Source organism: Amblyraja radiata, chromosome 20 (genome assembly GCF_010909765.2).
Source record: "Amblyraja radiata isolate CabotCenter1 chromosome 20, sAmbRad1.1.pri, whole genome shotgun sequence".
Lineage (NCBI taxonomy): Eukaryota > Metazoa > Chordata > Chondrichthyes > Rajiformes > Rajidae > Amblyraja > Amblyraja radiata.
Window position 1 is genome coordinate 29,123,327 of NC_045975.1, and position 12,903 is coordinate 29,136,229.

At 42.9% G+C, this 12,903-nt stretch overlaps 1 protein-coding gene across 1 annotated transcript in view; it reads left to right on the forward strand.

The window, feature by feature from the left end:
* pnpla2 (patatin like phospholipase domain containing 2) overlaps positions 1-12,383 on the forward strand; it is a 47,413-nt gene extending 35,030 nt beyond the window's left edge. The window contains exons 4-9 of the mRNA XM_033039170.1: positions 338-547; positions 2,109-2,169; positions 3,580-3,765; positions 4,906-5,038; positions 8,415-8,537; positions 11,888-12,383. Coding sequence (XP_032895061.1) covers positions 338-547; positions 2,109-2,169; positions 3,580-3,765; positions 4,906-5,038; positions 8,415-8,537; positions 11,888-12,134 — 960 coding nt within the window. The 3' untranslated portion in view covers positions 12,135-12,383. The remainder of the gene's footprint in view (positions 1-337; positions 548-2,108; positions 2,170-3,579; positions 3,766-4,905; positions 5,039-8,414; positions 8,538-11,887) is intronic.
* The last annotated feature ends 520 nt before the right edge of the window (positions 12,384-12,903 follow it).

Sequence of the window (12,903 nt, forward strand, 5' to 3'; positions counted from 1 at the left end):
TGCCGCATTGAGTCGCATGCTCGTTGGACAGGCCCTTTAAGTCTAAATCATGGCTGAACCAATCCCTTGGTTCCGTTCATGTATAAATAGATTCTCCAAAGAGGTCAATTACTCTTGAAGATATTGTTCTGGAACAGACAGTGACCAGGAAAGAGACCAATTGCAGCTTGATCTCTATTTCTTGCTTTGAGCCCTAATTCCTAAACTTTATATAGAATGTAGTTGGATTAAATAAATACATCTGCTTTATTTTAATCAGCTGCTGATTGGCTTACTGTATTAACGTAATGTAAGATGACCTCATAAACCATCATTTTATTTTTGTTTGTATTCTCAGCGATACGTCGATGGAGGAATTACAGATAATTTACCTCTGTATAAACTCAAGAACACAATTACTGTGTCTCCCTTTGCTGGAGAAAGTGACATCTGTCCTCGGGATTGCTCCAGCAACATGCATGAGTTGAGAATAACGAATACCAGCATCCAGTTCAACCTGCAGAATATGTACCGCCTTTCCAAGGCCTTATTTCCTCCTGACCAAGAGGTAAGCACAAATGGGAGAAGATGCAGAGGAGATTTACTAGAATGTTGCCTGGGTTTCAGCAACTAAGTTACAGAGAGAGGTTGAATAAGTTAGGTCTTTATTCTCTGGAGCACAGAAGGTTAAGGGGGGACTTGATAGAGGTCTTTAAAATGATGAGAGGGATAGACAGAGTTGACGTGGACAAGCTTTTCCCATTGAGAGTAGGGAAGATTCAAACAAGAGGACATGACTTCAGAATTAAGGGACAGAGGTTTAGGGGTAACATGAGGGGGAACTTCTTTACTCAGAGAGTGGTAGCTGTGTGGAATGAGCTTCCAGTGGAAGTGGTGGAGGCAGGTTCGATTTTATCATTTAAAAATAAATTGGATAGGTGTATGGATGGGAAAGGAATGGAGGGTTATGGTCTGAGTGCAGGTAGATGGGACTAGGGGAATATAAGTGTTCGGCACGGACTTGTAGGGCCGAGATGGTCTGTTTCTGTGCTGTAATTGTTATATGGTTATATGCAAAGTGCTGGAGTAATTCAATGGGGCAGGCAGCAGCATCTCAGGTGAAGATAGATAGCCGATGCTTTGGGTCCGGACCCTTCTTCAGACTGACTGTAGGGAAGGAGGGGGGGGGGAAGAAAACTGAAAGAGAGTAGGTTGCAGGACAAAAAATATAGAAATGCAGATTTATACCAAATATAGATACAAAGCACTGGAGTAGCTCAGTGGGTCAGGCAGCATCTCTGGAGTAAAATAATAGGTGACGTTTTAGGTCGGGACCCTTCTGAAGTCTGAGGAAGGGTCTCGACCTAAAATGTCACCTATCCATTTTCTGCAGAGATGCTGCCTGACCCGCTGAGTTACTCCAGAACTTTGTGTCTTTTAGGGGCAGGACAAAGCCTGGCAGGTACTATGCTGACACAGGTGAGGGGGTTATTTGATGGGCAGATGGTTAAACAAAGGCCAGCAATGGTGTGAGACAAAAGATTGTGAAGCGAGTTGTGAAGCTGGAGGGAGGAATGGAGGTGGAAATGGAGGAGGAGGGGAGAAATAGATGAGACTTCAGTTGGGGCACAGGTGAGTGGAGTCGCGGGGGGGGGGGGGGGGGGGGGCAACAGTGTCAAGTACAGGCACTGTAATCATTTAAAAGCCAAGATTGACAACATCTTTCTCATTATAGTAGAATTTTGTGGAGTCAGGCAGATTTCACTTCCACAGATGGTTTCTGCAAGCTCAACATCAATAGATTGCCAGTGGCCAGGAGACACAACTCACTTCTGACCAACCATCATGAATACATGATGCCCAGAACAAATGCATTTGGTTTTAAGTTTGATCGTAAAATTGAACTAAGATGCATGAACAGACAGGCAGTAGAGTTTCTTCTACTTTCTTTATCAGATCTCCATGCACTAAAGATGCTTTCATTACATTTTAGCTGCAGTCCAATTCATGTTGCATAATATGCTTATTCAATATCATGAAATTATGTAAAGATCCATGCAAATTGTCAATTGAAATGCTTGATTTTAGCAGGAATGATTAAATTCGGTATATTTTAATGTGTTGGACAGGTGATGCGCGATATGTGTAAGCAGGGATACAGTGATGCCCTTGACTTTCTCAAGAGGAACGGTGAGTGGGGATTATTGCTTACCAACTATACTCTATAAGTGTGCAATTACTGTATATCTGGTACTTGTACGGTGTCTACTTTAAACCCATTACAGGGCGTTCGGTAAAATTGGATTTAACTTTTAGAAGCAGATATAAATGTTAGATATCACATGCCTTACAGGACAGTAGTTTTAGTGAATCTGAACACATTTGAGAATTCAACTGTGTAAGAAGGAACTGTGGAGGCTGATTTAAACCAAAGATAGACACAAAGTGCTGGAGTAACTCAGCGGGGCAGGCAGGTGTTATCTGTTGTAAGGTTTTGATGTGTTGAAGACCTGGTAAATGCTAATGCTGATTTATATTCCTGTACCAGCCAGATTTTCCCAGTACAGATGTTAAAGAATAGCCACCCCGTCAGATCTTTGCCTCAATCCGACTATAATAAATACACATCCAAACACCACTAAATACAAACATGCACATTTATTCTGCCATTTTGTTATCTTCCCCAACATGTCGTTGAAATGTAGCATTTGCTTGCACCACTTAATGCTTCTTCAATTATACATGTAGCATTGACCTTGGGCTGAAAGGGATGGGTGATGATGGTGGATTATTGGCTACTTTTACCTTCTTAACCTACTTCCTGTTAGATCAACCACATTTTGTTGTTGATGACAGACTTATGACCTGAACATCTCCACATGCTTAAACCTTGTTTCAGAGAAAGGGAAGAATGGTGGGTTATGCCTGCTCACTGAAATAACCAGATCCTTCAAACATGGATAGGTGACGTTTCAGGTCGGGAAGAAGGGTTCCAACACGAAATATCACCTGTCCATGTTCTCCAGAGATGCTGCTTGACCCACTGAGTTACTTTGTGTTTTTTTGGTAAACCAGCATGTGCAGTTCCTCGTGTCTCCCTGAGACATCACCACTCTTGAACTCAAAACCTCATGTAATAAACGCCAACGTACCGCTCTCTTTCCTAGTTGCTGGCTTTACCTGCACGTTAACCCCCAAGCATTCCTGTACAAGGGCAACCAGGTTCCACTCATTATACCTGCCAACCTGTCACCATTTAGAACATAGAACTCAGAGGAGCACAGCACAGGAACTGGCCCTTCTACCTACATCAGTCCCTACACGATGCCAGGTTAAACTAATCTCCTCTGCCTGCATACGATTCGTATCCTTATTTCTATTTTCTCTACCTTGTATTTTTCCATTTTGTGATGGTTTTGCCCATTCATGAAGTTTGTCTATGTATCCCAGCAGTTTTTTTTGTACCCTTTTGACAGCCCACATTGCTTTGTATCATTGGGGTACGTAGATGAATTACACCCCGTACCAGCATCCAAATCAATGATATTGAGGATTGATTTTTTTTAAAAATGCATTTATTTTTTTGCCCTCATTGTGCAGCTTTGTTGAACCGGCCACAGCCTTTGTACAGCCCTGCTCAGCTTGCCCTACAGGACAATCATGATGAAGATGATGAAGAAGAAGCAGGAATGGAAGCAGCAGAGGCAAATCAAATGGAAGTCAAAGGTGGATTGAACAAGAATAATGACGAGATTCTGGAGCACCTGCCGCCACGGCTTCACCAAGGTGAGCATCATTCAGCGTGACCGGATTGAATGGCCAAACAGGTGTGTGTCTATCTTCGGTGTAAACTAGCGTCTGCAGCTCTTTCCTACACAAGTAACTTATTGTAGTCAGTTAACCTACCAGCCCATCTTTGGGAAGCGGGTGTGGGGGTGGGGGGGGGGGGGGGGGGGGAGGGACTGAAGTACCAGGTGAAGCCTCACCGGCTGGCTGGGAGAACATCACAAAGTCCATGCACAAACACCCAAAGGTGAAGATCGAACACAGGTCATTGTGGTTTGGAGGCAACAGCACTAACTGCTGCACAACCGCGTTGCCATTAGCTTCAGTAGAACGGATTTGATTCTTCCAGTACCCAAGGCCAATTGGCCATTCTTTAACCTGGGGGGGGGGGGGGGGGGACAATGGCGCAGCGATAGAGTTAATGCCTTACAGCGCCATAGACCCTGGATTGATCCTGATTATGGATGCTGTCTGTACGGAGCTTGTACGTTCTACCTGTACCCGCGTGAGTTTTCTCTGGGAGCTCCGGTTTCCTCCCACACTCCAAAGACATGCAGGTTAATTGGCTTTGGTAAAAGATGTAAATTGTCCCTAATGTGTACGACAGGGGTGATCGTTGGTCGGCGCAGACTCAGTGACCCCAAGGGCTGTTTCAGCGCTGGATCTAGTCTCAAGTCTTTTAATGAAAGACTGTATATTTATTCCCTATTGAGACACAATTCAATTGTGCTTTCACTGGGGGATAATTAAAAATGGTCAGATTTAGCTCAATCCTAAATTCTGAAACCACCGCAGATGATTTCATTCAGGCATAAATCAAGTCAAGTGTGTTTTATTGTCATATGTCCCAGACAGAACAATGAAATATATGATAGACGCAAAATGCCGGAGTAACTCAACGGGCAGTATCTCTGAAGAGAAGGAATGGGTGACATTTTGGGTCGAGGCCTTTCTTCAGACTGAAGAATCAGACCAATCTAAAGAAGGGTCTCGACCCGAAATGTCACCCGTTGCTTCCCTCCAGAGATGCTGCCTGTCCCACGGAGTTACTCCAGCATTTTGTGTCTATGAGTCTATATGATGATCTATTTTAATTGCAAGGTGATTTGATTTTTGTATATCACTGTTCTTTTCCCTCAGCACTAATTGAAGCGTGTGCTGAAAAAAGGAGTTTGCACAGCAACTTTTCAAACCTGCTGCCTGTCCGCTTAGTCTCTGCCATGATGCTGCCATACACCTTGCCCGTGGAATCAGCATTTTCATTCACTGTAAGGTATGTTTGAATTTCTGCTGCTCGCCAGGCTCATCAGGACTATCCTGCTCATGTGATATCGCCAAAGGTTTACGCACACGGAACTGCAGATGCTGGGTTACAAAAATAAAAGACACAAAGTGCTGGAGTAACTTAGCCGGTCAGGCAGCATCTATGGAGAACATGGATAGGTGATGTTTTCTATTCGGGATGGGTAGTAAAGGTTGGTTTGGCCCTTATCCAACACATTCTCCAAGTAGATCACCATTGATGTCCAGTTAAAATAAAGAACAGACTACACAGGAACAGCCTATTTGATCCGCAATATCTATGCTGAACGTGATGCCAAATTGATCACATACTCCTGCCTGCATGTGATTCATATCCTTCTATTTCCTGCAAATCCACGTGCCAATTTAAAATCCTCTTAAATGCCACTATAGTATTTGCTTCAACCGCCATCCCTGATAGACCATGCCAAGTACCTACCACTCTCAATGTAAATAAACTTTCCCCCCTCTCACCTTAAAGCTATGTCCTCTAGTATTTGACATTTGTACTCGGGGTAAAAAGATTCTTTCTACTCTATCTACTTGTGTTGCTACTTTCAGAGGACTGTGGACTTGCATCCCAAGATCCCTCTGTACATCAATGGTGTTAAGTGTTCTGCCATTAACTGAACTTTCCACTTACCTCCTGAAGTGCAACACTTAAACGCCATCTGCCATTTCTCCACCCGCATCTGTAAATGACCTATATCTGTGAGACTAATGAAAGGTCTAGCTAGAGTGGATGTGGAGAGCATGTTTCCAGTAGTGGGAGAGTCGAGGATCAGAGGACACAGCCTCAGAATAAAAGGACGTACCTTGCGAATGGAGATGGGCAGGATTTTTTTCAGCCAGAGGGTGGTGAATCTGTGGAATTATTTGCCACCGACGCCTGTAGAGGCCGTCATTGGGTATTTTTAAAACAGGGCTTGATAGGTTCTTGAGTAGTAAGGGCGTCAAAGGTTACGGGGAGAAAGCAGGAGTATGAGGTTGAGAGTGAAAAAGAGATCAGCTACTATCAATAAACGGAGCAGACTCGATGAGCTGAATGGCCTAATTATAGCTATGTTACAAAATTTTGAGATTTTAAAAATCAAGTTTTTATTTTATCCCATTAGATAAAGCATAACAAGAAGTTTAATTTGACACCTAATTCACTTTCATATCTTCAGTATTAAAAATGTTATGGCCATTTTCATACTTGGAAATTGGCATCTTGTTCCCTATTGCTTTTTCATTGACTTGACACAAAAGCTGTGATCGAGAACATTTAAAAACCCATAACTTTCTTAAAATTTAAGAGAACTGAAAGAAATTTTCAGTTATTATAGATTGAAGCATTCTGAGACAAATATGAAACAATCTTACTTAGATGACTTGAAATTAAAGCATATAGTTAGTTAGTTACCTAATTGTAGCTAATTACAAAATTCAATTACTAGATCTAAACATCTATCCATTTCTTAAGAATAGATGAACATTTTTAAATAGCCTAAGTGTCCAAATAACATTCACACAAGAATTCAGAATATAACATAATTTTAAAATCTCATTGTCATGGGTTTATAGGCCAAATGGAAGGAATTTAATGTTTAATACCTATAAATGAATGGCCATTTAAATCAACTTGCGAGTGGGATTTTCTGGAACAGGACCATTTGGAACGTTGAGGTTGCGGTGATTTAGTCCCCATATCGGCAGCAAATACACTGCCGGTTCGTTCGGAGACTAAATCACCGTTTCGCAACTTAAAATGTGAATTAAATACATCTTAAGAAACACTTTTATACATAAAAATAAACTACTTTCTTTTACCTGTCCTCTACATAAAATCCGTCCCCGTTGTCGGCATTGACGGCTTCAGAAGCTGATTTTAATATCACTCCAGCGATTAACATGCCGGGCGAATTTTTTTAAAAAACACACAGAACGGCCGTCGGAACGATTCTTTAGCAACATCTTGCACTTCAACAAATATAATCCAGGACCAGGTCGGAAAAAAAATGCGTTTTAACCACGAGGGACCTTGTCAAATGCCTTAATGAAGTCCATGTAGACACCTCCACTGCTCTACCACCATCAATCACCTGTTTCACCGCTTTAAAAAACCTCACTCTCGTTTGTAAGACGTGATCTGCCCCACACAAACCAGCTTAACTATTCCTAATTAGCCCATTCTCTTCTAAACGCGATTAAATCTCATCTCAAAGAATCCTGTCCAATAGCTTCCCTACCACTGTTGTGAGGCTCACCACCCTATAATTTGCTGGATTGTTATCTATTTCCGTTTTTGATCAAGGGAACCATGTTGGCTACTTTCCAATCGTGCGTAGCACGCCTGTGGCTAGAGAGGATCATTGTCAAGGCCGTAGCAATCTCCTCTCTCGCTTCTCTCAATAGCCAGGGATAGATCCCGTCAGACCCTGGGGCCATCCATCTTACTGCTCTTCACATCACCCAACACCACTCTCTTCTTGATCATGAAATGTCGAAGCATATTAATGCACCCCTCACTAATCTCGCTATCCTCCATGCCCTTCTCCTTGGTGAATACTGCTGCAAAGTACTAATTCAATACCTCACCTCCATTTATCTAACTCCAAGCATAATTTCCCTCCTTTATGCTTGAGCAGTCCTACCCTCTCCCTAGTTACCCTCTGTTTTTTAAAATGCCTTCGGAGATAGATCAGCCGAGATTGAATGACGGAGTAGACTTGATGGGCTGAATGGCCTAATTCTGCTCCTATCATTTATGAACTTATTCTCTTTAATCCAACGTGCCAAAGACATTTCATGGCCCCTTCCGATCCATCTAATTCTCCTTTATGTTCCTCAACGGCCCTATCAGATTTCATCTTCCTAATCCTTACATGAGCATTTTTTTAAATCTTTTGGCCAAATTGATAATCTCTTTTTTCTTCCAAGGTTCCCTCACCTTGTCATCTTTGTACCTTCTCCTTACTGCAATATGCCATTCCTGAACTTGATTAGCTGGACTTTAAATGATTCCCATGTGTCAGATGTGAATTTAACAAATAACAGCTGCTCTCAATTAAATCTCCCTAGCTCCTGCCTAATAGTGTTGTAATTTTTAACAGTATTTATTCATTCATTTCTCTGTATTTGGCTGCAGCTGGCAAGGGCAGGTTTTGCTGTCTATCCTTAACTGCCCTTAAGATGGCAGTGGTGAGTTTCCATCCTGGAACACTGTAGTCCTTCTTGTGAAGGTGCTTCCACTATGCCTTTGGGTAGTGGGCAGGACTACATACGGAATATCCACTCTGTCATTATTTAAAATACTGATGATGTGTCTGTGGGAATTTAACTTATCTTGTCTTCACCTTTGATAGAATCCTGGAATGGTTGCCTGATCTCCCAGAGGACATTGACTGGATGAAAGATCAGATCGCTAATGTCTTGTGGTACTTTGTCACCAATGCCAAGGCAAAATTGGGACATCATCTTTCCACAAGGTATGGAAACAAGGAACTGTGGATGCTGATTAATACACAGAAAGATACAAAGTTGCAAATAGGACTGGGATAGAACACATTACATTCTAAGAGCCAATCTTTCTTATCCAAAAACAGTGATAATTTGTGTTTAATATTTGATTGTCTGCCTCTCACAGGAAGCCAAAGCCAGTTATAGTGCTACCTTGGTTGGGATCGCACTTTAGACTCTTCTAATTATTTCCCTTACATTATCCTGTTAGTCGTTGCACTGTGCCTAGTACAGTGGCTAATTTAATATGCTTTAATTGTAGGAAGGAACTGCATATGCTGGTTTATACCGAAGATAGACACAAAATGTGTGAGAAACTCAGTGGGTCAGGCAGCATCTCTGGAGAAAAGGAATAGGTGACGTTTTGGATCATAACCTTTCAGATGACAAGAGATGACCTCAGGAAGAGTCAGTCAACAATGGGCCAATGTGAACTCCACCCTTCCTGAGATGATCTGTTACCAGCCCTGTTTTGTGTTCCATCTTTAATATGATTTCTGCTTTGCTCACTGTGGAGAAATAAGGAAATGTAGATGCTGATTTTTAAAAAAGATATAAAGTGCTGGAGTAGCTTTATCTCTGGAGAACACGGATAAGTGCATTTTGGATCGAGACTCTTCTTCAGACTGAAATATCACCTATACATGTTCTCCAGAGATAGACACAGTGCTGGAATAATTCAGTGGGTCAGGCAGCATCTCTGGAGAAAAAGGATGAGTGATGTTTCGGATTGGGACCCTTGTAATACACCAGAAATGCTGCCTGACCTGGTGAGTTGCTCCAGCATTTTGAGTCTTTTTTTGCTCACTGTTTGATACAGTTTTTGTTGGACCACAAGCCCATTTGTGGTAGTTTGCACTTAGCATCCACGTTCACCTTCAAGGCATCTGTCGAACCAATTATAAGACCCATGAAGAAACAGCCCCTTTAGTCCCCTCAGCCAACTTATCATTTGAGATCAACCCTGGAACTGTTTAACCTGCATGAGAAAGGATCTCACTGAGGGGTGTGTTACACCATAGAGCTGTGTTGGGGGAAGTTGCACCTTTAAATGTACATCTCATCTACAATATATAGGATAGGGCATCGGGAAGGCTGGCTCCATCCTGGGGGCGGAGTTGGATTCATGGGAGGAGGTCATGGAGGGGAGGATGCTCTTCAAACTGCAGAGCATCTTGGACAATACAGCTCAACCCCTCCATGACACAATGGTCAACCCGAGGAGCACCTTCACCAACAGACTGGTTCCACCAAGATGCAGTACAGAACGCCACAGGAGATCCTTATTCCCTGTGGCTATCAAACTGTACAACTCCTCCCCCTTCTGTCTTGGGGTAGACTTACTCCTCTCCCCCCCACCCCACCCCCCCCCCCAATCTTTGCAAATCCACAATCCTTTCCACTCGTCACTTTAGTTTCATGTTTCATGTATCTTGTGTTTTATGACTGATGGCCGATCAATTTCTATCATATTGTATCACATCGTTGATAAGGCTGAATTATGTTAAAAATATAAGAAAAGCTTACAGCTTATATTTAGTCTCAAATCAGGCTTAATACAGAAAGGCAAGTTTAGGTTTGCCTCAGGTTGCTGTATATTGAGATAATGAATGACTAACATTTGTCCACCAAGTGACGAGAGAGGAAACAGAGAAGCAGCTAGATTGATCTCACTAAGGGGCAATGACAAATGGCTGATGTCTTTGATATGTAAAATGCCTTGCACCAAATGTCCGATGTCTGTGAGGGAGGAAGTGACGAGAGAGGAAACTAGATTGATCTAAGGGGTATTAACAAATGGCAATGTCTTTAATGTAAAATATCTTGTACCATATGACAAAATGCCTTTGATGTGATGCATTCTGTAGAAGCCTTTATTTTCCTCTACCTCTGACCATAACTAATGTTTGTGGAATGTGCTAAGGTGACAAAAAAAAACTATATTATACGATGTGATTCTGTTGTTCGGGGAAGTGGATGAGGACAGTGAAGTGTCTTTATTGCTCACTTGACTAGAGTTCTCGGCCGATAATAAGTAACGTTTTGAACTGGTCTACCAAACATTTGTGAGTTGGCTGTGTATTAAGAAGCGAACCTGTTTAGTTGTTATAAAAGGAACTTTTTCAACGTATGCCCCTGCATTAAATATCTTTAAATAATTTTTTTTAAATATCTTTTCAGATTCAGATTCAGATTCAGATTCAATTTTAATTGTCATTGTCAGTGTACAGTACAGAGACAACGAAATGCATTTAGCATCTCCCTGGAAGAGCGACATAGCAAATGATTTGAATAAATAATAATAAGTGTCCGGGGGGGGGGGGGGGGGGGGGGTGATTGGCAGTCACCGAGGTACGTTGTTGAGTAGAGTGACAGCCGCCGGGAAGAAGCTGTTCCTGGACCTGCTGGTTCGGCAACGGAGAGACCTGTAGCGCCTCCCGGATGGTAGGAGGGTAAACAGTCCATGGTTGGGGTGAGAGCAGTCCTTGGCGATGCTGAGCGCCCTCCGCAGACAACGCTTGCTTTGGACAGACTCAATGGAGGGGAGCGAGGAACCGGTGATGCGTTGGGCAATTTTCACCACCCTCTGCAATGCCTTCCGGTCGGAGACAGAGCAGTTGCCATACCATACTGTGATGCAGTTGGTAAGGATGCTCTCGATGGTGCAGCGGTAGAAGTTCACCAGGATCTGAGGAGACAGATGGACCTTCTTCAGTCTCCTCAGGAAGAAGAGACGCTGGTGAGCCTTCTTGATCAGAGTTGAGGTATTGTGGGTCCAAGAGAGGTCATCGGAGATGTTGACTCCCAGGAACCTGAAGCTAGAAACACGTTCCACCTCCGTCCCGTTAATGTGGATGGGGGTGTGCGTGCCGCCCCTGGACTTCCTGAAGTCTACAATGAGCTCCTTGATCTTCTTGGAGTTAAGGGCCAGGTTGTTGTCAGCGCACCATGCTGCTAAGTGCTGGACCTCCTCCCTGTAGGCCGACTCATCGTTGTTGCTGATGAGGCCAATCACCGTTGTATCATCTGCATACTTGATGATGGTGTTAGTACCATGTACAGGTGTGCAGTCATAGGTGAAGAGGGAGTAGAGGAGGGGGCTCAGCACACAGCCCTGTGGAACGCCGGTGTTCAGGGTGAGGGTTGAAGAGGTGTGCTTGTCTAACCTAACAGACTGGGGTCTGTTGGTTATAAAGTCCAGTATCCAGTTGCATTTTTAAAATATCTTTTAATGCATCTTTTCCAAATGTTTAAAAAATATCTTTCAGTATTTAAATGATTGGCTTCTCCTCATTTTGCCTGCTCCCCTCTGTTTCAGGTTGCAATACAGCACGAGGCTACAAAAGACTCAAAGCCTTCTCATACCGCCAACGTCGCCTGCCAGTTCTCTCCGGCAATGGATCCGAAGCAATACTTCGGTGAACGATCTCATTCTGAAATGTGAACAGTACCAACGGCACCTGTGGCCCAGCATGCCCTTCGTCAACTGGAAACTCCAGGCCCCCACATGCCAACAGGATCTGGATCCTGGTTTAGAAATGAAACCATCACCCGCTTCTCCATAGAAACCAGACTGAATGTCAGAGGGGGCAACCTTCCTCACACAGCAAGCACTTCTTACTGAAAGTATCATGTATTCCAGCGAGTTTCATTTAACACATACAGCTTGTACAGATTTCTCTTATATATCAAAGGGTGGCACAGTGGCGCAGCGGTAGAGTTGCAGCCTTACAGCGCCAGACACGGGTTTGATCCTGACTATAGATGCTGCCTGTGCGGACTATGCACGTTCTCCCTGTGATTGCGTGGGTTGCTCCGGTTTCCTCCCACATTCCAAAAACGTGCAGGTTTGTAGGTTAATTGGCTTCTGTAAATGCAAATTGCCCCTAGTGTGTAACATAGTGCTAGTGTATGGAGTGATCGCTGGCCGGCGCGGACAGGGTGGGCCAAAGGGCCTGTTTCCATGCTGTATCTCTAAAGTCTAATGGCAACATGACATCTGTTTCAAAAGCAGTGGAATGACATGAGGCACTTATGAAGAACACATCTTCCAGTTGAACACATTATTCTCAATTAATCATCTCCACAGAGTTTACTGGGATGCACACTTCTCTGTTTCAGTAGTGCAAGACCTAGATTGTGGTAATTGTTTATTTAATATAACTTTCTTACCTTTCGAAAGATGAATTTAAATGATACAAAGTTTTTCTTTATATTTAGCTATGAAATTAGTTTGGTAAAAATATATTTAGGTAAATACAATCAAAATTATGGAGCTGAATTTAGTTTATGAATTGAATCTTTGAAGGGAATTGTGAGTTTTCATAAGGGAAA